Source organism: Orbicella faveolata, unplaced genomic scaffold (genome assembly GCF_042242905.1).
Source record: "Orbicella faveolata isolate gen_17 unplaced genomic scaffold, um_ofav_v1 contig_12, whole genome shotgun sequence".
Taxonomy (NCBI): domain Eukaryota; kingdom Metazoa; phylum Cnidaria; class Anthozoa; order Scleractinia; family Merulinidae; genus Orbicella; species Orbicella faveolata.
This window is the reverse complement of record NW_028301539.1, coordinates 6,139,783-6,163,665: the sequence shown is the minus strand read 5'-3', so window position 1 is coordinate 6,163,665 and position 23,883 is coordinate 6,139,783. Positions and strand designations below refer to the sequence as shown.

General features: G+C 38.8%; 1 protein-coding gene and 1 pseudogene across 1 annotated transcript; both read left to right on the top strand.

Moving 5' to 3' along the window:
* LOC110046926 (uncharacterized) lies at positions 1-16,868 on the top strand. Its single transcript, XM_089282238.1, has 6 exons — positions 1-289; positions 928-1,572; positions 3,767-4,312; positions 10,228-10,653; positions 11,369-11,682; positions 15,597-16,868. The coding sequence occupies exons 1-6, from the start codon at positions 16-18 to the stop codon at positions 15,735-15,737; spliced, it is 2,346 nt and encodes a 781-aa protein (XP_089138364.1). The 5' UTR covers positions 1-15; the 3' UTR covers positions 15,738-16,868.
* A 2,295-nt stretch (positions 16,869-19,163) lies between these two features.
* On the top strand, positions 19,164-23,736 carry LOC149116290 (uncharacterized; annotated as a pseudogene).
* Positions 23,737-23,883: the final 147 nt, after the last annotated feature.

The following is a 23,883-nucleotide window of genomic DNA, read 5'->3' as shown; positions in this document are numbered from 1 at the left end:
AGGAAGGGTCAAGTTATGAGCGGTGCTAAGTTACAGCGGTGTCTTAATTTACAGGTCGTTTTTGAGCACGTTAGATCTGTTTTGACCATTCTGTGTCCAAAAATGTCGTCGAGAAGCTGTGGTTTATCAGTGAGCCCTGGCACAGTGTTGTCTGTGGTTTGTTTGCTTCTTTACTACGCTAGTTTCATTAGAATCGAGCGGAAGTTTAATGATCTCGATCAAAAGTTGATGGCTGTGGAGGAAGTCATTTCTCAGATGAAACACGGAATGGCGGACACTTGGAATAAAGGTAAGGTATTGGTGTGTCGGCAATAAATTAAACGTAAAACCTCTTCCTCTTCTGCAATTCACTCATCGATCGTATCTGCATAGTATATTAACTTAGCGTCCGTGATCAGATAAATGACTCGGTTTAACACTTGAATTCTTTCAGTGAAAGAATTGTAACCAAATATCCCAAATATCTCTTGGTCCCTTTTAAATCACCGTTCGTGTTACGTTTGGAAAACGAAAGCAAAAAACACATTCTACAACTTCCAGTTGCTCTCAGTGTCTTGACAACGGGTTCCTTTAATTTAACTACCTTAAATAAGATCATCGTTCGCTTTATAAATAAAGAAAGATGGTGAATTTTAGTTGATTTCATGCAAGTAATGCGATCCCCTGTGATGGTCACGTTTGACCTCGTGTAGACATGCCTCGTTAAAACGGCTTCAAGTTGGTCTTTCATGTCACAAATCTCTTTCATTTATCACACAGACAGACAGACAGACCCTCCTAACTGATAATTTACTAGCTTCCATGTGAGAGCTGTATTCTACTCAATGAAACGGCCTAACGGCAGAAACAGATCTTTTGTATTTTCAGTCAGTCGACTCTAACTGAGGTACTGAGATATCTCTGATTATCTCTCTGATTCCTGTTTAGAAACTTCACCTATTCATTCTGAACAGAAAGAGGCAAACAGTGAAACAAAGCTCCATAGAATCACACGTAGCATTGCCAACAATCCAAAGTTTAATAATTCAGCTAACATGAAAGAAGTTTTTGAAGACGTTGTCACCTCGAGTTTCAAAAAGATCTGTCAGAAGAGTGGAAGCCTTGATGTTTGCCCGCGAGGACTGCCGGGACCTCCGGGAAGGAGAGGAAGAAAAGGTCCCCAAGGAATCATGGGACCGCCGGGTCCAGGTGGAAAGCAAGGAATTATGGGACCACCGGGCATAAGAGAAGAAAAAGGAATTAAAGGAGATATCGGGCCACCGGGTATCCCAGGGATTAAAGGTGAACCCGGAGAATCAATTTCTGCACCAAAAGTGACAATTTCTCCGGCTTCGCAACTGACTGTTAACGAAAGCAACACTGCTGCTCTGTTTTGCTCTGCTAGTGGAAATCCCGCTCCCCAGCTATCTTGGGTTAGGGTTGATGGATCGTTACCTAGTAACAGGATCAAGGTGACGTCAGATGGCCTGATGCAGATTGATGACGTTCGCTTAGAGGATGCTGGGGAATACAAATGCATGGCGCGCAATATTCTGGGAAAGGATGAAAACGCTGCGAGCCTTGTTGTACAAAGTAAGTTGAAATCATAATACTTTATTTTTTTTCTTAACTACACACGATGTAGCACACATTGAAAAAAAATTAATTTATGTAGAGCCTGGCGAGAACCAACCTTTACAAAGTTTATACGGAAGACAATCATTCTCTTACACTATCGTGCAATTTACATATATCTATTGCTTTCAAAATGACGGGAAAATTTACAACAAAGCTGCCATTATTGGTCAATCCTGACCTACATCCCAAAGTTAGCACATAGACGTGGTGCCGGTTAGGCTGCCAACGGTTAGATTTGGAACTACAACTCTGACATTACATGTTACTTGTGACAAAGAAACCTCAAGTAAGCACCTGGGCTAATATTAGTTAGGCTAACGTTTCCATGCTCATTTACATCGCACGCAAGCTTAGTGCCAGTTAGGCTGTCGACAAAATATTTATTTCTGCTAGTCTCCTCTGCAATTTCATTCGTGAGAAATAACATTTGTGTTGTTCTTCTTGTAATTTGAGAAACCGAGATGGGTCATTTCAATCCGTCCATTTTCTATTTTGATTGAGCCTTAACGTTTGAACAAATAAATAGAACTGGAGTTTTTACGCACAAGCAATTAAGGTTCGTATTTCTGTTTCATACATACATACATACATACATACATACATACAGACAGACAGACAGACAGACAGCCAGACAGACAGACAGACAGACATACATACAGACACACATATCCCTTATTTAAACACGATAAGATTTCAAGCTCAAAGCTTGTGGGGTCGAGTAAAATTAATTACAAACGAAAATAGATCTAAAATAGGGATAACATTACTTACAAAATACTCTCGCTATAATAAAAACTCTAAAATATACAGTAAGATTATAAAAAGGTACAAAGTTAAAATGAATTCAAATTAGTTACCTCTAAGTAAATTGACTACAGCGTTTAAACATAAAATAGTTAAAAACATTTAAAATCTTGGTAGTGCCAAGATTTTAAAGATTTCGCCCAAGGTCTTCTTGGGCAGCGACTGGACCGACTGCGCGCTAAAATTAAGTCCCTTGAAATAAGAGTCCTTCTTTGCGATCAAAAGCAGTAAAATGGCCTGTGAAATGGGTCGAGACAGCTTCCAAAGAATAGCGCCTCTATAGCTAATAGAGTTTTTAAGAAACTGCGAGTTAAAACGCGGGACAATTATGTTGTTGCTCCTTCTGAAGTTGTACGCAGTACAAGGTTTATTTGTCAGGTATGAATGAGCCGCAGGTGCTTCACCTATAAACACGCTATGGAGTAGTTAAAGGTCATTCCCCAGTATTGCATTGCGCATCCCTACTGCGCATAATTTCACGCGTGATTAGCGCACGCGCATTAAAAAATGGCGGCTTTTTCTTTACGGCTGGACTTCGGCATAGAGGTAAATCGTCATTTTCTCGCAAACGAGTATGGTGACTTATCATTGTTTTCTGTTGTTTTGAATTGAGTAATAAATTTCTCTGTGTAAAACAAATATGGACCAATTCTCAGTGTAGAACAAAAAACAATTGTCGGAAACGTGAATTTAACAAGCAATCGTGACTACAGTCATAGTGCTATGAAAACGATTTATTGGGTATAAACATGATGCTGTTGCTCCCAAACGGACTTGGGGACCCCTCATTTTTATTTCAAAATGTAAGTTCCTATAATATAAACAATCAATAGGCAAAGTTTCACGAAAATCTCAGTGCAGGTTCTATTTCAGTGGAATGACCTTAATCAATGTTGTATTTCTAAACGCACTCTGAGTATTCTGTACATTCTGTTAGTTATTGCGCTCATGCGAGCTTGGTGCAAACAAGTCTTCAGAAAAGGGGACATGGGTTTGACAAAATAAACTGAGAAATATTTGAGACGTCTAGGCAGTGATTATGAGATTGTTATTTCCTCGCGTTTTCTGTCTTCTTATGCCGGTATTAAGACGTTCAAGAATGTTTTTTTTTTATTATTATTATTATTATTATTATTATTTGCAGCTTTGTCTTGTGGGTATTTAGACTGAACGACAACGAATTTTCACGTCGAATGCAAAAAGCTTTGCTGTTGATATAGTACCATTAAACATGTCCCTATTGGGTGTGTTGTTACACAAGATAATTGTTGTATTTTATTATTTTTTTATTATTATTATTATTATTATTATTATTATTATTATTATTATTATTATTTTCTTCCAGGTGAGCCAAAAGTTTCTCTCTCGTTTGGACCATCCTACGTCGAAAAGAACAAGGACTTCACTTTACCAACTTGTCACGTGACTAGCTATCCTCCAGCGGTAATCACGTGGTCTAAAGTACACGGAGAGCTGGTCCAAGCCAGAGCTTTTTTAAAAGACGGACAGCTGTCAATAACAAATGCTCAAAAGAAAGACTCTGGGTTGTACAAATGTAAAGCGACAAATATGTTAGGTTATGACTCGGCTGTTACACACCTAAGTGTCGTGGAACTGCCACAGTTTACAGTGAGTCCGCCTAGAGAACTGAGAAACGGAAAAAGCTATAATATTTCAGTCCCTTGTCAGGCATCTGGAAGCCCTCAGCCGACAGTCACTTGGATGAAAGAAAACGGCGAGCTACCTTTAGGAAGATCAAAAGTGGGTGCGGATGGAACACTTCAAATCTGGAACGCTAAAGAGGAGGACTCCGGGATTTATACTTGTATGGCGACATCGGCTGTAGTGTTTAAAGCGTTTTCTGTTATGAAACTGACTGTTACAACAGAAGGTAGGATTTTACCTATTCATCTTTCATTAACGTATTCCTTTACCCGCAAATTTTGCTTTCTCCACCTACAGGTATGAATATGTGTTGAATTTTCAACGCTAAATCTATCAAATAAAAATGCTGACGCTTCTAGCAATTCACTAGAATCCCATCTAGAGAAAAGAAACAATACTCCAAGCTCCTTCATGTTAGTGTAACCGGAGTAACTCGCTAGTTTTATTACTACAGCATTTTCTACTGTCTAAACTATCTAAGCACAGAACTCATGGAATTGTTCATTTCTATGATCGTAGAAAATAGAACTGGCCGAAACGGTTACTTTATGGGGTCCTTCATGCAGAAACACAAAGTAACGTAACACATTTTTCCAATTCTTCGATTCCATTATATTTTTATCTATAGATCACTGGGATTAGGATGATTCCAACTGGAGAGCTTTATTATTGTTATTATTGTCGTTATTGTTATTATTGTTAGCATTGTTGTCATTGTTATCATTGTTATCATTGTTATTATTGTTATTATTGTTACGAAAACAAACTTTATTGAGTACTCTTTCATACAAACTTGAATCTTACATGTGTCTGGTAAAAATTCTGAAGTTCTATTGTTTCTTAAGTCTTTTCCCTGAAATAATTTCTGTTAAAAATTTCAATAGCCTACCTAGATAGCTAAACTCTGTAAGCATTTGCAAGCATTAAGTGGCTATGTACACAAGTAAAGGTAAGTTAATGTGAAATGATCGTAATGTGTATACCCTAGGCAATTCCTACCCTACATGTCCCTCTTTTTATCCCATTTCAAGCATGTTTTCAAAGCGATCACATTTGGAGTCGCCTCGAGACTACGCAGAAATTGTTCTGAGGACAATTTTCTTAACAAAAGGCTGGAGGAGTACAAGGGCTACCTAGTTGACCAGGGATATCCAGTAGAACTGGTCTCACGTGGATTTTCTAGAGCAGCGAGTATTCCAAGAAATGACTTACTTAAAGCCAAAGTCAGGGATTCCAAAAAGATTTTTCCTTTTGTTCTTACGTATAATCCTGATTTACCTTCTATTAGTGGGTTAATTAAAAAAGCATCTTCATCTTTTGCTCTCGTCCCCAAAATTTAAGGAGCTTTTTCCACCGAATTCTATCATTTCATCGTTTCGCAGGTCTGAGAACCTCAAAGAAAAGTGTAGAAAGACCTCGTCTCCGTCAATTGCAGGGCCAACAGCGGGGTGTTTCACTTGTGATAATACCAGATGCGATCTTTGTAAGAACTTCTTTGTCAATCCCAAACTTTTTCTAGCACACAAACTGGTAAAACGTATTTTGTTCGGCAGAAACTGTACTCTCGTGTAATTCATCGAATGTGATCTATTTTGTTCATTGCAAGAAATGCAATCTCCAGTATGTCGGCTCGACCACAACGGAATTTAAAGTTAAATCCTTCATGAAAACAAACAAAAAGACTTGCGATGTCGCCATACACTTCAACCGAACTCCACACGTGCTATTGGACTTCACATTTCAATGTATTGACCAAATCCAAACCAGCATGTCCGAAAACACTGAAAATTTACTATACACGAAAGAAGCATACTAGAGTGCGCAGTTATTTCCCCTTTTACCTTTTGGGCTAAACAAAAGACAAGAATTCCATTCAAAAAATCGTATCCACTATACTTAATTTTAGCGGTGCATTTTTCACTCCGAATTTTTTTAACCAGTCGTTGTGTGCGCACTAAATAATTGGGGCCCCTTTGGGGATTCTGTTGTATTTATGCTAGCTGGGCTATTCAAAGGCTCTCAGTTGGAGAATTATTAGTTATTGTTTAACGGCCCTTCTTGGGGATTTTGTCATTGCTGCGGAGCGAGCGGAGCGAGCGAGCAGCAACATAATCAGGATTTAAGAAGAATATATAGAAGGGAGTACGAATTCTCGAATTCATCACTTTTTACCAGAATGCATTGCAGTTAACCAGACTGCACTGCGCCACTTTTACTGGAGTGCATTGCGCCACGAACAACACGAGGATGTCATACTCGTCGAGCCGTCGTCCTTTTTCGCGTGGATTCCACTGAGAAAGTTTGCTCTGATTTACCTGTAAAACGATGTGAAGGAGATCGTGCTTGACTTTCACAACTCTTGCTATGCAGTATGTGAAAGTTTGTAAATTTGGACGATTAATTGTGACATCCTAATCTTAGTATGTCATTTCTTAGCAGTCTCGCCTCCTTCGCCGAATTCTTAAATGAAGAGAAATCGTCGTTACTAAAGCCTGTAGGATAATTAAAACAAACGAAAACCGTGGAACACGCTGATTTCATAAATGCTGCAATCTATCCCTTTTCATCGAAACATGACTTTAAGCTAAAGCTTGAGCATTTTCACACATCGCGGTGGACACGTTCTCGACACAGTCTGTGTTCTTCTGTCGAGTTCTAGAGATATTTAATGCGTACCACTACAGAATTTATAAGTTATATTTCTGCTCCTACAATTTTCACATCTTTCGATTTTCGCGATCTGGTAAAGGGGAGGCTGATGTGTGTCGTTTTATGCCCAAACACACTTCAGATCACAATCTGCTTTTTTGTCTCGATCCTTTGTCACACCTCGCCATCGATGCGTCATCATGCATGAAGTTGATGCATACAACGACAGATTTTAAGTGACACCACGATTTGACACTACTTTGAGAAATAACAGTTAATATAAGTCTTGGAACGCGCAGATAAATGAATCACGGCGTTAAAATATGTCACTATCAACAGAATGTGCCGCAGCATTACCATCTTTTAGATACCCTAGTTATACCGATATATGTGATGATTCAGAGGCCCTTATTGGGAAACCTGTTGCGCTATGGCAATTAAATAACTTTTGTTACTAGTTTAATTGTTTCCAGTCTAACTTGCTGTAGCTGATTTGCGTTTTTGTACAACCTTTTGTTTTCTCTCCATCTGTTAGGTAACCTGTTTATCATTCATTGTTGTGAAAATCGTATTTAAGATGTAAGTTGTTTACGCACTTTTTTGCAACTGACGAAGGTCGAGAGACCGAAACGTTTTATATAGTTTTACATTTTTATTATCTTTTTAAACCAAAAGTTGTCCATCTGTCTGGATTCGCAAAACATAGCCACAGAATTTGACTTGATAATCTTGATACAATTCTGTCCTACAGCCATCTTTCCACAAGGTTTATCGTAGCTCAAATAATAGCAAGTAACTCTACTGTATGCCTTTAGAAGCCAGGAAGACTACATTCACCGTCTTTTCGTTGAATCATGAATTGTACAATTTAATTAAGACTGCTTTTAGCATGAAATTGGAGTCTAAATCAACACGAACGCACGAATATCAAAACCGCGGCGGAGAGCTGAACTATAGCTTTCTAAAGGCCTGCATAGTCCTAAATGGACTGAACAAGAACTTCCTACATCGACAATCGATTGAACTTTAAACAAACTAGGCCATAGTTAGCATTAAGCGAACACTCAACATGTTGTCGTTATGTCAATTATCGCCCTGAAGCCACGCAAATAAATTCCTTCCGCGCTAGCGAATCACAGACAGTTCTGATAGTTAGCTAGGCCGAGAACGCCTAAAATTGATAAAACAAGGAAATTCTACTCACGATCAGCGCTTGACCCAATGTTCTTCACTCCGTTCGTAGCCATGTTTGGTTCGCAAATGGCAATGTCCCAGATGTACTTGAATTTTATCGAGCGGGGGAATGGCATATCCCGATTTCAAAGTCTTTAGCCACCTCAAAGTTCAGAGCAAATAACGCGAACAGCAGTTAGAAATCTTTAGTCCATTGCACGTCTAAGCCCTAAATTGATGTGGATAAAGCTCTTTGCTGTCTAAAGCAAGCACAACATTATCACCACAGTGCAAGCAGCCTACTATTACGGGACTAAATGACGCCTCGTTCGACCGCTCCATGAACGATAATGGACGACGCCTGCTAGGCAATCGTTAGACTTGCACCTTCATTGGACTTCCTTCAGGCAGCAGTTAGAGAACGCTGATCGGTTGGCTCCTTCTCGGAGTCACCGCGCGAACTGAAATTCACACGAGTGTAGCCTGCGCTAAGCTCAACACGAGTTGAAAAGGGAAGGGGGGCGGGGGGGAAGGTTGCGATAAATAATAAAAAAAAAACAGATAAATAAATGAAACATGCAGCAAGAAGTCCTCTACATTTTATGCTAGGTAAGATTTACAAGCTTCTGTCATAGGGAAAGCAAAAAGAAAAAAAAAATGAAATAATAATAAAAAAAAATAAAAACCGCTCGATTTCATTGACACTGTTTTCATAAATCCAGCCATATATTTCAACGAATTAAGACTGGATGACCCAGAAAGGCCAAAAAATGAGCGTGTCTACTTACTGTTAATCTTTCTAAAGCATCTGAAGGAAAAAAATGGCTTTCTGTTTCAAATAAAGTTATTCTTAAACAAATAAAGTTACTCTTTGGTCCGCTAGCTATTCAGCTTGTTTAGTATATACTAAAACAATTATTCGCCTCAGTGTCGGTGAAAGTGGTGGATACTTAACTCCACTTCGGTGAATAATTGAGTTTCCCGCATAAATGTCTAGCTGGGATTATCAATGTGTGCAAACAGTAGCGGAAAAATCAGAATACCTTTAAAGTGTAAACGTTTACAAATTCAAATGTATATCTTGTGAAAAATCCAGCGACATTGATGAATCCGAAAAAATTATATCCCATTGTTTATACGTCACCTGACTTAATTAATTGGTGTATAATATATAATTCGGACATTTAGTAATTAAAAAGTGTACTGTTTATTGATTTAACAGAGTTCCTGCTTATCCTGTGCCCGAACATGTATGAGGAATTGTCGCCATACTCACAAAGGATTTTGTCATTTTTTTTTAAACATTTTATTGTATTATTTCAGTTTTTTTTTTTTTTAACCCTGACGACCTCCTCGGTCTTGGTTCGGTCGCACGTACGTTTTATCGAACTGGCCCCGTGGTTTGCTTCATCCGCGTTGTGTGATCTTCTTAAAAACGAAACGCTTTTTCTCGTGTTATTATTGTGAGAAAACTGTTTGATCTGGCGTTGTTTCTTATATACAAGCCATAATATTGGGGTTCAGCGACGAGCTTTCTAAAACTTTCATCGACGGGATTTCGGAAGTAAGCATCGAGTATTTTATTAAGTATTTATTATTATTATTATTATTATTATTATTATTAAAATAAAAAAGTTATTATTATTATTATTATTATTGTTATTGTTATTATTATTTGAAGGTACTATTATTTCTTGCAAAACAAAAAAGATTTAATCCGTTACCCTACTTTGCCATACGTCAGCGTAGTGTATAATCGTTATATATTACATTAATGTCCTTGAGATTATAAGGTGTCGAGTTTTCCCGTCGTTGGTCAGGAAATTAGGCAAATAAAAACATGAATAAGTTTACTACGGTTAATTGAATGTCTTATATCCAGAAAGAAGGGGGGGGGGGGGTGGTTACTCTGCAAAGTTTTATGCGGGGAGGCTCCGCCCCGAGGTTCAACTCCTTACCCCTTATATACCATAAGGTACGCCTTTCATGTAACGGCTATTCACAAAGGTACTCCGTTCCCTTACCTTCGTGAGAACATTGCATCTCTTTTTTAAACCCTTGAAATGAAGTTAATGAGGTAGTGCTTGATAAATTAAATGATACTGCCGTAAGGTGCGTCTCTTCGAAATATTTTAATTAAGGTCCCTTTTGAATACCTAAAAGAAAGATACCTCTACCCTTTCAGCTACTTCAACTTGTGAACCCCTTAACCTTTAATATACCTGCAGCTGAAGTCTGAAAAAGGTATATGGAGTACTCCTCCCCCGATACGAATGCTTGACTAGTTTTCATCTTTGTTCGTAATTTTCTGTTATATAGGTGAAACCTTTACATGGTTCAAAGGTGGCTGTTCCTTTTACACGATTCACGCGAATTCTCTCCGTCTTAGTTGGGAGAAAAGCAGGCAAATGTGCAAGCAGGCTGGACGTGATCTTGTGTCTATTGAAAGTAACGCGGAGTGGATCTTCTTGAAAAACACTATCTTAAAGTTGACAATAGCTAACGAATATTTTATCGGTTTGAGAGGAGATTATCGGTCTAGACAGTGGAGATGGTTAAGTAACAAGAACTCATCTCAGATAGATCTTCCTTGGGCAAAAGGTGAACCGAATGGTGATGGGAATTGTGCAGCTATGTACAAGGATTATCGGAGAGATTATGGAAAGTATAATGACTTGGGTTGTACATTACAAGCAGGGCGTGGGTATATTTGTGAGTTTCCTGTCGACGGTTGCAATCAAGAGGGTAAGTCTTGTACATTCCATATATACTTTAAACGATTGTTTTCAACATTTTTTTAATCATATAACCTATCTTCGACGTGACGATCAGGCCTACTCTGGGACCTTAAGTCGCCGTAACCTTAAGGCGACTTTGGACGATTTAAGGCGACTTTAGGCGTCTTAAGCAAATTTAGCAAAAAAAAACATTGCGACTTTAGGCGATTTAAGGCGATTTTAGCCGACTTAAGGCGACTTAAGGCGATTTTAGAGGACTTAAGGCGATTTTAGGCGACTTGAGGACACTTAATTTCACTCGAGTAATATAAATTTAAACTTGGCAACAGTCTCTCCATATATCTCTTGCAATAAACCAATATTGTACCAATACTGCTAAATAATTAAGTCACCACAGTCTCAAATATCCAGGGCCGGGTTGTTCAAACCCTTATCAAACTTACCCAGGATTAGAGAGAATTTTGATTTCAGTTTTGTAACTTTTCGGTCCAGTTTTCTTTTTATTTTGTTCGTCTTTCAGTTTTGAGTTTGATTCACCTTAAACTACACATAAGCAATGAAAGATATTCCTATACAAAAAAATGTATTACTTCTTTTAACTTTTAATCCTGGGTTAATTAGCGCTAACCGGCTTTCGAACAACCCATTATTAATAACAATGATGATGATGATGATGATGATGATGATGATGATGATGATTGTTATTATTACTTGTTGCTCAGTATGTGGACCTGTTGGTGTAGAAGACAGGAACAAAATACCAGATGTTAAAATGACGGCAAGCACATCTTATAGCGGAAATCATTATCCATACTATGGCCGACTAAATGAGAACAGGTCAAATGGAGGGTGGTGTACAAAGACATCAACAGACAGAACAGACTATCTTCAAGTTGACATGGGTGCAGTGCACTCTGTTTGTGCAGTAGCGACACAAGGACAAAGGGCAGGCTCTCACTGGATCACCAGCTACAAAGTGCATCTTTCTACAGATGGAGTAACATGGAACAGCTACAAGGAAAACAATGTTGAAAAGGTGACTGAGATAATATACTGTTGTCTAGAAGTGGAGGTCTACATATTAGAAAAATCATAAAGTTATCTGATTAAACAGGACAAATGTGTTGCACTTAAGCCATACAAGCCCTGTAGTGCTTGTTTATAAAGGGTGCATATATACACGCAATATATTACTGACAGAGAAAACAGTAACGAGAGTTCAAAATAGTGTAACAGGCTGGAGTGTCAAAATCAGGCACGTTTAGAAAAGAATACAAATTGTAAAACATACACTTAAAGGTTTTTACTTGGTGTAGAAGGCACAGCTGACGTAACCAAAAGGAGAAAACAATTAGGAGCAAAAAAAAATGAGGAAAACAATGAAAACAAAATGATAACAATAGGCTTGGGAGACGGTTTTCTTTTGTGACGTTCCTTGTGCCTTTAACACCAAGAAGAAGCCCATTTAACGAATCATAGAAAAGTTAAAACTAAAAATTCTTCCATGCCAGTGAATTTCCATGTGAAAACAGTGTACCAAAGAAAGGGAAGTTGTAGGCTTTATCTTTTCAGTTAACTTTCGCAATACACTACACTACACTACACTACACTACACTACACTGCACTGCACTGCACTGCACTGCACTGCACTGCACTACACTACACTACAAGACAGTGCAGTGCAGTGCAGTGCAGTACAACACAATCAAGAGATTATCAAGGTATAAGAGAGTGAATCCCTCATAAAGGCCTTATATCCGAGGTAACCCCTTTTAACCCTTTGAATACCAACTACGCATATATGCGTAATTAATGGTTGTGCTCTTTGTACCACTTGTGACGTCATCAATTTAAATGTCATTAGATATTCTTGATAAGCTGATAGTATTGCTAGGCTAGCCCTTTCCGCACAATGGTCAGGTTTAGATATCGACGACATTTCGACGTCGCAAATCGAAAAACAAGGTTATCAGTTTTGGTGCAAAAACGGTGGTAAAATGGTGCAAAAACGGTGGTAAAATGGTGCACAACGCCTATGATTGATCAAGGTCCATTTCTAGGCTTCGCCCGTAATTAACATCCAACTTTTCACCACAGCCAAAAAGAACATACAATGCAAAAGGTAGCCAATGTAAAAGGGCAGAGAAAAACAGAAAGGAAAGGGCCAACAAACGAAATTGAGAACGGTTAATGGCAAAAAAAAAAAAAAAGTCCAAATTTTGGCTTATGCGCATGCCCATAATTGAAGTTTTGTTCAATTTTGTACCTAATCCTCGAAAAAGCTCTCCTTTTAGCAAAAAAAAAAAAGCTTTTTTAGCACAACTTAGGCTTATTTAGCGTCATGGCAGCTAAAAAACCTGACTAAACGGTTAAAAACGGTATTTTTTTGGCAAAAGTTTGGTATTCGAAGGGTTAAGTTACTTTTAGACATTGTACCCAGTTCTTCCGCGGATATTACTCGCGCGTTGCGTGGATGTTTTCGTAGAGGATGTGTTTATGTTTCGTTTCGTTTCGTTTCGTTTCAAAGCACCGGAAGACCTCCAACGCTGTGGAGATGTCTTCTTTGATATTTTGATTACAAGCAAAGGAGCTTCGGCTCTCGGTATGTTTTAATACATTTCGAAACTTTAATAGGAGTTTAAATAAGAGACGGATGTCCCCCGTTCAAAACAATAACAACTGAATGAACGGCAGAGAAATGTTTAGACAAACGAGTGCAAAGCAAACAAACGCCCAAACACAAGCTAGGCAACCGAACAAACAGATGGTCGAAAGTGCAGGCAAACGCTCGCTGCCCAGGTAGCAAAAAGTAGTTTAAGCAGCAACGGCAACAACGCCAAAGACAACGTCGATTAAAAAACGAATTAAGATTCAACCTACAAATCTCGCGAGAATTTAGATTCATTCAGTTTGTCTATACTGTCAGAAAAAAAAACTCAAACAAAATATGTAAGACAGCTTCAAAATTCGAGAAAGAAATTTTAAAAATCGGCCGTCGTATAATTCACGTTCTCTCGAATATGCAGAATGTGACTATTTCACGTTGTTCTTTTGTGACCTTTTGTTAACAACGGCAAAAAAAAAAAATTATTATTATAACGCATGCTTACACAGTCATTGTACTCGTTGCCGTTGCCGTTGAAGGTTGCTTAATTAAACTCCCTAAAACCGAACAAACGGCAAAATGATGAACAGCCAAACGAGCACAAATCAAAGCTCGGCCAAACAAAAGAGCGGCTGAGAGTACAGAAAACATATCTGGTATAAAACGAAACCAAAACATACAAAATGATGTTTTCGCCATTTCGTGTCAGGTAGTTTCGAGAAAGTCGCTTGGCTGTCCACGCATATCGCGAGTAACATCCTCGGAAGAACTGCGCACCATGTCTAAAAATAATTTAAGAGGGATTACCTTGGGTAGAAGGCTTATATGGGGGATTCACTCTCTTACCTTGATAATCTCTTGAATACAATACGATACAATACAATACAATACAATACAATACAAGTTTATTCTGTCATACGCTTAGCTATTCAGGTATGACATTCCATAATGAACTGACACACCAGCTAATTCACAGGTATTCCACATAAATCAAAATTGAATTTAAAAGTAAACAGAGTGGAACCTGTATGCAACGGCCACCCTCGGGACTTGAGGAACCGACCGCTTTATACAGGTGGCCGCTGCAGGATCACCGAAAATATTCACTGGGCGTGGTTTAATGTCAATTCTTATGGCGTATCATACAAAAACATGCACGTCATGCTAGGAAACAATAAGACAATCAACACTCTTTCAAGCGATCAATACTTTCAACAAGGTTCAGTGCTAACTTGTAAGTTAACGGTATAATTAGTAACATTGTGTAAAAGTACTGTGCAATAAATTGTCCTCTGCTCTTCTATGGTACACAGTACTGTATTTCTATGACTTACAGCTCACAACAAAACATCTCATTCCAACATTTCATAGTTGTTACGTTCAATTTCATAGTTGTTACGTTCAGGGTGGCCGCTTAATACAGGTGAAAATAACAAAGAAATACAAACATAGGACTGCTACAGGGTGGCAGCGGCCGCTTAATAGAGTTGGCCGCCAATACAGGTAACAAGTACAGCTTTTGTGTGAGCGAAAAATCGGGAAATTGAAAACTGGCCGCTTGAAAGAGGGTGGCCGCTTAACACAGGGCCGCTATATACAGTTTGACTGTATTACAAACTATGAATAAAAATTTTAAGATTTTAAAAAGTTTAAGTCAGATCATAAAATACAATCTAAAATAATTACACGTTATGTTAAGAAGTAAGAACGATAATCATATTTGCGATACGTACTTCTTATTTACTTTCTTAGTTTCATTATCACAGTCAGAAGCCAGGCCCGGGTTGTTCGAAAGGTGGATAACGCTATCCACCGGATGCATCACTATCCAGTGGATAGCGTGCTTTGTTTTGTTAACACTTACCCACTGGATAGCGATTTATCCGGTGGATAGCGTTATTCAGTCTTTAAACAACTGGGGCAAGAACAATGGAAGGCGCGCATACGTAGTGAGTTCCTTCTAGGGGGACAAAGTTTTCGTGCAGGGTGTTCAGTGTGTTCAAAACTTCTACTGATACGTTTTTTGCATATTGTAGAGACAAAAGGCAAATGAAAGTATTACTGACTTGAACAAGAAAGTCGGGATCAAATAGGACAATTTAATCATAACTGACAAATAAACTGGTCAAACGGCTATTTTATTGGCTCAACTTTTCTTTAAGGCCCGAGTTTATCATCTGAGCCAGCATATTTTACGGGCATTATTTCTGTCACTGTGGTGACGAGAATAAAAAAAACATCGATAACACGACGGAGCTAAGAAAGAAACGTCATAACACTGATAAGGGCTATTTTCGGTGGATTTTAGTTAATAAGGGCGTAATTTACTTCTTTTTCATTTGCAGGTGTTCGCAGGAAACACAGATCAAAATAGTATTGTGAAGCATGCGCTTAGTCCTGACGTCAAAGCAAGATTTGTTAGATTTTATCCCGTCACGCATTATGATCATCCTTGTTTGAGAGTTGAAATATTTGTACTAAAGTAGTCAGATCGACTTCGCTTGCCATGAAAACAACGAACCTGGCATAACCTTCCCCCTTGAGATGAACCATTGACTTCATCTCAAGGGTTTAGAAAATGCTCCAGAGTTCTTAAGTGGGTAAGTGAAAGGAGTATACAAAAAGGGTTTTATAGAGTACCCCCCTTCGGGGGAGAGAGGGTAATATGAAGTTGATTGATTGTTCTCCAGTTGAAGACGGCCTCGATGGAAATATTACCTCTCAGTTTGAGAACAAATATTTTTACTGGCCAAACAGATCTCAACATCTGACGGAAATAGATTGGTCCGCGGTCCGTGAGACAGAAACTCGCGATCGCGCTCTCGTTTGACCTCTGACTGTCATGCAATCTCATCAATACTATCACCCGCGTAATGGATTTATATCTGTTTTTTTGTTGTTGTTGTTGTTTTTTTTTTTATGAAAGCCGGTGATCGTGTTTGTTCGTTTTACCCCAACTTGCGCACTAACAGCTTGGTGAACTCTTCTTGACTAGTTTGCGTTCGGTCCCACCACAAAAGTGAGAAGCAACATCGTTGAATACAACTATTAATGATAAACACTTTTTCATTTTGAGATGCTTTTGGATCACTTCACTTTTCACAGTCAATTTACTTAGAGAGAACAATCATCAAGTTTGGAAAATCATAATCGTTCCTGTCAATGTTTGACGAAGTATAGTTCGAATATCTGAACAATATTGCCTCTATTTGGCGCGAAAATATGCTAGGATATTTGTCCGCGGACATTATCTGTTCCAAGAAGCGAGCGGTTTTCCAAGAGCGTAGCTCGAGGAAAACTGTGAGCTTTGGGAACAGATCATGTCCAAGGACAAATAGTAGAGCCTATTGTGTTTACTAATTTTCAAATATTTTTCGTAACACGCGCGGTTTTGAAAATTGGGGAATATCACTCCGATACAGTTTTAGCTGTCACGTGACACGTTTAAACCAATCGCGCTCGAGCGAAAATATTTGATGGATTATAAAAAATGAATGTACAACTTGTAGTGATTTGGTCGGTGTTCACTATCTTGCTCACTGAGTACTCAATGCAATATAAAAATTACACCTGTAGTAAACGTAGATATAGCTTTAATAAAATTGTTATTTTTTGTTGTTGTTGTTGTTAGTTATAGTGCTGCAGTGGGACATATCTTTGTTACTCTATAAAGTTTTGTATTAATTTCAGGCATCTTTTTTCACAACTGATGGCAAAAAGTGAAATAATTTTGTGTAAAGCTTTCAACAACCACGTTCAATCTCCCCACCTGAGTCACTGAGCTCTTGGCTTTTGATTGGCCAAATGAAACAGGAAAACACCGACAATTTGCCAATATCATTAAACAAAAATCCATCAATGAATCCAAAATTCCGTCCCGTGCCAACATAGCATGCGCAGTAGTGTTATTAAATATAGCCCTTTCGTCGCTATGTTTAATCCTATCGTTTTCAAGCTTAATTAATTTAGCCTTCATACAGACGTAAATACAAGGCTAAAAAAATCGTTTTCAATTGAGAGTCAATAGCTCGTGACTAAAGGGCCTCAGCCCTTCTTCACTATGTTGAAGAGGACGGTTCATGGCGCCAACAGCTGATATCGGGCTGATATCTCCAAGTGTGGCCCCCGTGTTTGTTTGATAACAATTACTTATTTACTGCTGCCCAGTGTCGGAAGAAGCCTTTGCCGATATAAAATGTATTGTGATATGAGAACTTTTCAAACCATTAGTACTACCCTCTGTAGAAAAACATGTACCTAAAGACATCAATGACGGATTGCTGAAAGTGATACCAGGTATCTTAAAGGAATTTCCTGTTTATTCTGATATTTAAAGGAAGTGTCGAGTTGATAATTATAAGCGGTTCAAACTATACAAATGTGTTTGAGGGTCATTTTTGAGTACGTTCAATCTTTCCGTGTCCAAAAATGTCTTCGAAAATCATAGCCAGCTTATCAGTGAGCCCTGCTACAGTGTGGTCTGTGTTCTGTTTGCCTCTTTACTAAGCTGGATTCAGTATAATCGAGCTGAATTTTAATGATCACGATCAAAGGTTAATGGCTCTCGGGGAAGTCATTTCTCCGATGAAACACGGAATGGCGGACATATGAAATAAAGAGACCAATAAAGGAAGGATGTGTCGGGAATTATTTTCATTAAAAACCTCTGCCTCTTGTTCAATTTACTTATCGATAGTACCTGCATATTGTATTAAATAAGCTTCCGTAAGCAGTAAAAATAGTGTTCTTTACTTATGTTACAAAGACTTGAATTCTTCAGTTAACAGTAAAATAATTGTGACTAAGTATCTCTTGATTCCTGTTATATAAACGTTCATGCAGCGACTGAAAAAGAAAACAAACAAACAAAGACAGACAAACTCTACTAGTTGCAATTGATCTTAGTGTCTTGAAGACAGGCTCGTTTAATTAATTTCAATTAAAACGACTTTAGTTAGTTGATTTGCTGTATAAAAGATGGGAGATGGTACATTTTAGCTGATTAATTTCAAGCAATGTCATTCCGTGCGACCGTCACGTTTTCCCGCATGCAGAGATCCTTGAGGTCCCTCAGTGCAAAAGGCTTCAAGTTGGTCTTTCCTGTCACAAAACCTTTTTTCATTCAACAGACTGACTGAAGCTCCTGACTGATAATTCATTCATGGCTAGACTGCGAGCAGTCTCACGTTTGTTGGAAAATCCGCAAGAAAGAACACAAACGAAAGGAAGCGTGCAGCAAAGCCGCGAGCCCGTTTCAACGCTCGCCACTGTTCCTGGTTTCCGTCTCTTTCCTCACCAATCTTAGAGCTAAAGCTAAACCGCTCATAGGCTACAATCGGCGACAAAATTGTTGACACGTTCACCATTTTAACCCTATTTCGTCACCGCGGTCCCTTTTTGCCCTCCTAGCTTCTCCCTTTAACCCCCCTCCCCCCTCCCCCCTCCCCCTCTCCGTGAACAATGTTGTGTGGCAGTTGCTGTGGTCTTGAGCTACAAACAAACAACATTAAATGGGGGAGCGGGGTCGTTTCCAAAGTTTATAGCGCGATATAACAAGTGGTGTTATTTGGTGCACTACAAATACTATTGAAAGACAATGTGTCAACTAATCATGTCGCCGATTGTAGTCATGGCCAAATTAACTTCCATATAAGTACAGTAACGGCCTTAAGACTGAAACAAGACTTTTGAACTTACAGTGCGACTTTACGCGAGTTACTTGGGTTATCTCTCTCAACTGTTGGTGATTTGAATATACATGTTGACACCTCTGACTCCCAAATCCCAATACTCAAAGGAATTATTATTATTGTTATTATTATTATTATTATTATTATTATTATTAACAAAGCTCCACAGAGTCACACGTAGTACTACCAACAATTGAACCTATAATAATTCAGCCAATTTAAATGAAGTTTTGGAAGGCGTCATCTCCTGAGTTTCAAAAGATCTGTCAAAAGAATGGAACTCTTAATTTTTGCCCGCAAGGACTGCCGGGACCTCCGGAAAGGAGAGGAAGAAAAGGTTCCGAAGGAATTATGGGACTGTCAGGTCGAAGAGGAAAGTAAGGAATTGGACCATCTGGAATAAGAGGAGAAAAGGGAATTATAGGAGTTATTAGGTCACTGGGTATACCAGGGATTAAAGGTAAGCCCGGAAAATCAACTTCTACACCAGAGTGACCATTTCTCCGGCCTCCCGATTGACTGTCTACGAAGGTAATATTGCTGCTCTGCCTGTTTAACTCTACCACTGGGAAACCTGCTCCCCAGCTATCTTGGGTTAGGACCAATGGATTGTTACCTAGCAACAGGATCAAAATGGCGTCAGGCGGACGTCATTGCTGATGTACACCTAGAGAATGCGGGGAAATATAAATGTTTGGCGTTCAGTATTCTGGGAAAGGACGAAAACGCTGTGAGTTTTGTTGTGCAAAGTAAGTTGACACGAAAATTGATTTTTTTTTTTTCCGGGGTTATTACCAAACCTTGCCTTTTTTCATGTTGGTCGTATAACTGACTCTTTAACCAGCTACTCCTGTCTAATTAAGAATTGACTTTTTCTACTATAACTAGCATATCTAGTTGGTAATTAATGCTGCCTTTTTCGTTGGTGACGTGTGTATGATTCACAAATTAGCCAACAGAATGATGAAACAATAACAACAAAACTAGAACATTACTTTGCTTTGGGTGAACAGCTCATGAAAGACTATTTTTGAACTGGATTAGGAAAAAAAGAGAAATCTTTCTTTCTTTTCCAACACTACATTTTTAACCTCCCGTAAGCAGACACCTCTCCTAAGCGGACAAGGACACTCTTTGGGTTCCACAGGGTCAAAAATAACCTCTTGTAAGTGGACAGTGAACAATATTAAGAAAATTTCAAACGAGATAGTTTCGATTTTATTGGTTTAATCTCATATTGACCTACATCAAAGCAGTGTCTGAGTCTGAACAGTACAGCGCACATGAACAGTACAGCGCATATGAAGGGAACCTCGCGCGCGTGACTCAAACGTGAGCCCGCTCGCAGGCTAGTTGACATCAAACTTTTGAATTTAACTCATGTAACTAGTTGCGAAAAGTTACATTTTGATACGTCTTACATGAATCAAAACAAAAAACGTAAAAAACTCTCGTGAGTGCGCAATACGGACTGGAAAGCATCTTTAAACATGCGTTATATATTTTCTGTATAGTTACATATCATTGATCCACGGCCGTTGGGAAAATTTGTCGCGTTAATTTTTTTTTAGCAAGTGAAACCAATTTTACCTTGCCTATATCTAGGGATTTTTCAGTTGAAACAAATAGGAACCAATCGTCCATAGCCGAGCTCTTATAAAATATGATTATATTTTGATCAAATTGTTCTAACAAATTGTTCTACCTTGTCAAAATAATATGTCTTCAGTTTCTAGTAATGAGATTTTATCAGCTGCGTTCAAAACCATTCCTAACAAAAGATTGCAGTGCGCAAGCATCCATTTATGAATGAGGTGTATAAATATGGTGATCTTCCATAAGAATAGCTGATTAATAACAGCTGGTTTCATTCAGGTCGGCAGTGTGTACTTGCGGTTCAGTTCAAAAGCCTACAGTTTGAATTATGAATTCTCTAACAAAAGAAAAATGAATCTCATTGTAACATTCAAAACTGAACTAATCTTTTCTGGCCAGGGTTTCCCGAAAGCCCCAGAAGCCATTTTTAGATAATCTGTACCTAAAAACCGAAACGTGTATACGCCTGAATTCCTTGTTTGAGGAGAAGCTCTGTTCATATTAAGAATATGTGGATAAAACAACTCCGTAATCATAAGGTTTGAGATTTTGCTACAGCTTTCCGAGTGCGAAAACTTTTCAAGATCTTCGAGAAACGGGCACCAGGGCTTTTAATTAGTGGAGCAAACCTTTTTTATATTCCACTAGCGTTATTGACTAACTTTGTTAGCACAACGTCTAATTAAGCATATTTTATAGCCCGCTTGGGGGTTACTTAACTGAATACTCGAAATGGCGGGTGGTGGTCGCCGATGTTATTTGGGAGTTGTTTTTCTCAGTCGTTATTGATCGCTAGAAATCAAGACTGAAACTAAAATGAAGGCAGTAAGTAGTTTTCAACTGTCTTTTCTTTCTCACTCCTCCGTTTATTTCTTGTTATCTCAAGATGTTTACTGCGGCACTCGCTTAATTAAGGCAAGCTGACGTTCTTTTCGCTTTTCTTAAAGTCAGTAAATGAAGACTGACTAACACATCCAGGAAGACGGTTGGGTCGCTTAAAATCTACGCCGACAAACACAACGATGTGGACGATTATGATGATATTCATGTTTTGGTTTCTTCCTTGTCTGGCGGTGAGTGAAGGTAGGAAGACATTCTAGGATACAATGAGGGTTCAATACGGGAGAGGAAGACTCACTTTTTTCAGGAAGATTCTGCACTATTTAATTGTAATCTCGTAGCGCAATGTCACGTTTTCTTTGGCTACAACTGTTCAGTTTTCAACGATCACTTACACTGCTCCTTAAGTACTAAACCATCAGGCTAAATGAAACAACGTTCCATAAACTGTTGAGTGAATCAGGCTCAAGGGGTCCCGTTATTTGTGGAAGTGTCTGCAGTAAGGAAGAATAAAGACGTGATTTAAGTAGCGATGACGTTTTCAGAGATCAGATTTTATCAAAGGACAAATTTTGTAAAGTGATAAATTAAATAAATTACAATATTTAGAGAGGAAGCCTTATCTGGTTTTCATGCGGGTCCCCTATCCTGGTTGAATTGGAGTTTGAGGATGCTGGTTTTTGTGAAAGGTGGAAAACCGGAGAACCCTGAGATCAAGGGGAGAAGCAACAGCGGACTCAAACCACATGGGGTGTCTGGAAAACCCGAATAGCGAATAGCGAATAGTCGCGAATAGCGAACAGCGAATAGTCCCGAATAGCGAATAGCGAATAGTACGAACAGTGCGAACAGTGGCGTACAGTCTCGAATAGTGGCGAATAGTGGCAAATAGTAACAAATAGGGTACCCAGTATCTCGCAGTCAACCTCGAAGCAACTTAGGATGTGATTTTTCCGTTAAAAAGCACAGACGCTTATCAGGACAAAAGGTGCTTCTAAACGTAATTTCTTCTGTTTTTACCGCTGCAAAAGCGTAAATACGTCTTTATTAGGTTATCCTTGTGTTTTCTGTTTTCTTAATGTCAGCGATGGACAGCCGTCGCCTGAGTCCGGAGAAGAAAAGGTAATAAATGCTCATAATTTCACTGAAATTCTGTTGCTTATTTGGATAATTAAATAACGCTGGATATTAGATCTAAAGCGGTGACTATTGACGACTATTCGTCACTATTCGTCACTATTCGCCACTTTTCGCGACTGTTCGCCACTATTCGCACTATTCGAGACTATTCGCGCTATTCGGGACTATTCGCTATTCGCTATTCGCGAGTATTCGCTATTCGCTATTCGGGTTTTCCAGACACCCAACCACACGCAACGCCGGGTCGGAATCAAGCCCACGCCACATTCGCAGAAGGCGACTGCTCTCACTACTGCGCCATCCCTGCTCCAGAGTATTTTGGAAGGACTCCTTAAATGCTTTGCAGTATTTTAGGAAAATTGCATTTATGATGACAGAGACAGGCAAGGTTTGGGGGATTTGGATATTGTCAAGGACTGCGTCGATCGTAAGAGAGTGATTGTTTGGTCAATAGAGATAAAAGATGGGAAATTTTGATGTCATACTACTGGCTTTTATCACACTGCATTAAACATATCACAAACGATCAAAATAACGCGAGCCTTTAATATCTAAAGGGCAAATCTGACACGGAAAAGATATGGTGAAAACGTATCTGATTCCATTTCATTTCAGCTCAAGAGTGCCGTCAGCTGAAGTACTCCCAACCAGTCCAGGACAGAGCTCTAACTAATCACGTGATCATAAAAATCAACACAACCAGAGAAGACATCTGTAACATTAGATGTTTCATCGAGCCAAATTGTTTGTCTTTTAACGTAGGACCACTGGACGAAAACCACCAATACTTGTGTGAGATAAGCGACTCGGATGAAGTACTATATCCGGGAGATTTGGTTCAACGTAGTGGATTTAGGTATCAAGGAACACAGGTATTCTTAGAATTTGATGGGCAAAGCGGGAGTATACTGTTTCGCCAATATTAACGACAAACTCTGGGCAAAACAGAAAAAAGTTTCAATCACCAAGTTATATCTGAGTTTTGTACGAATAAATTAAATGTCGGATATTAAAGGTTACTAAAATAAGCATTTTCCAAGGAACAAATTAAGTTACCAGCTACGACCTTACAAAGCTTTATCTTAATTTTCTTTCTTTCTGTTTTTGTTTTGTCAGAGTCCTTGCAGCAATGGTGCTTGTGCAGAGAGCAGCACTTGTCAAGCTGGATACACCAGTAAACGTTACCGTTGCATCTGTCCGACAGGATACACTGGATTGAGCTGCAGTCAAGGTGATTGGAGAATAGCTTTATTTAGTTGCCTTTGCTTCATATTTGATGAGTTTTCTAACACTTTCAAACTTCTCTTAAAACGACATATGAGTGAACAAAGCGAGACAAAGTGACATGTTTTTTTCTTTTGCATTC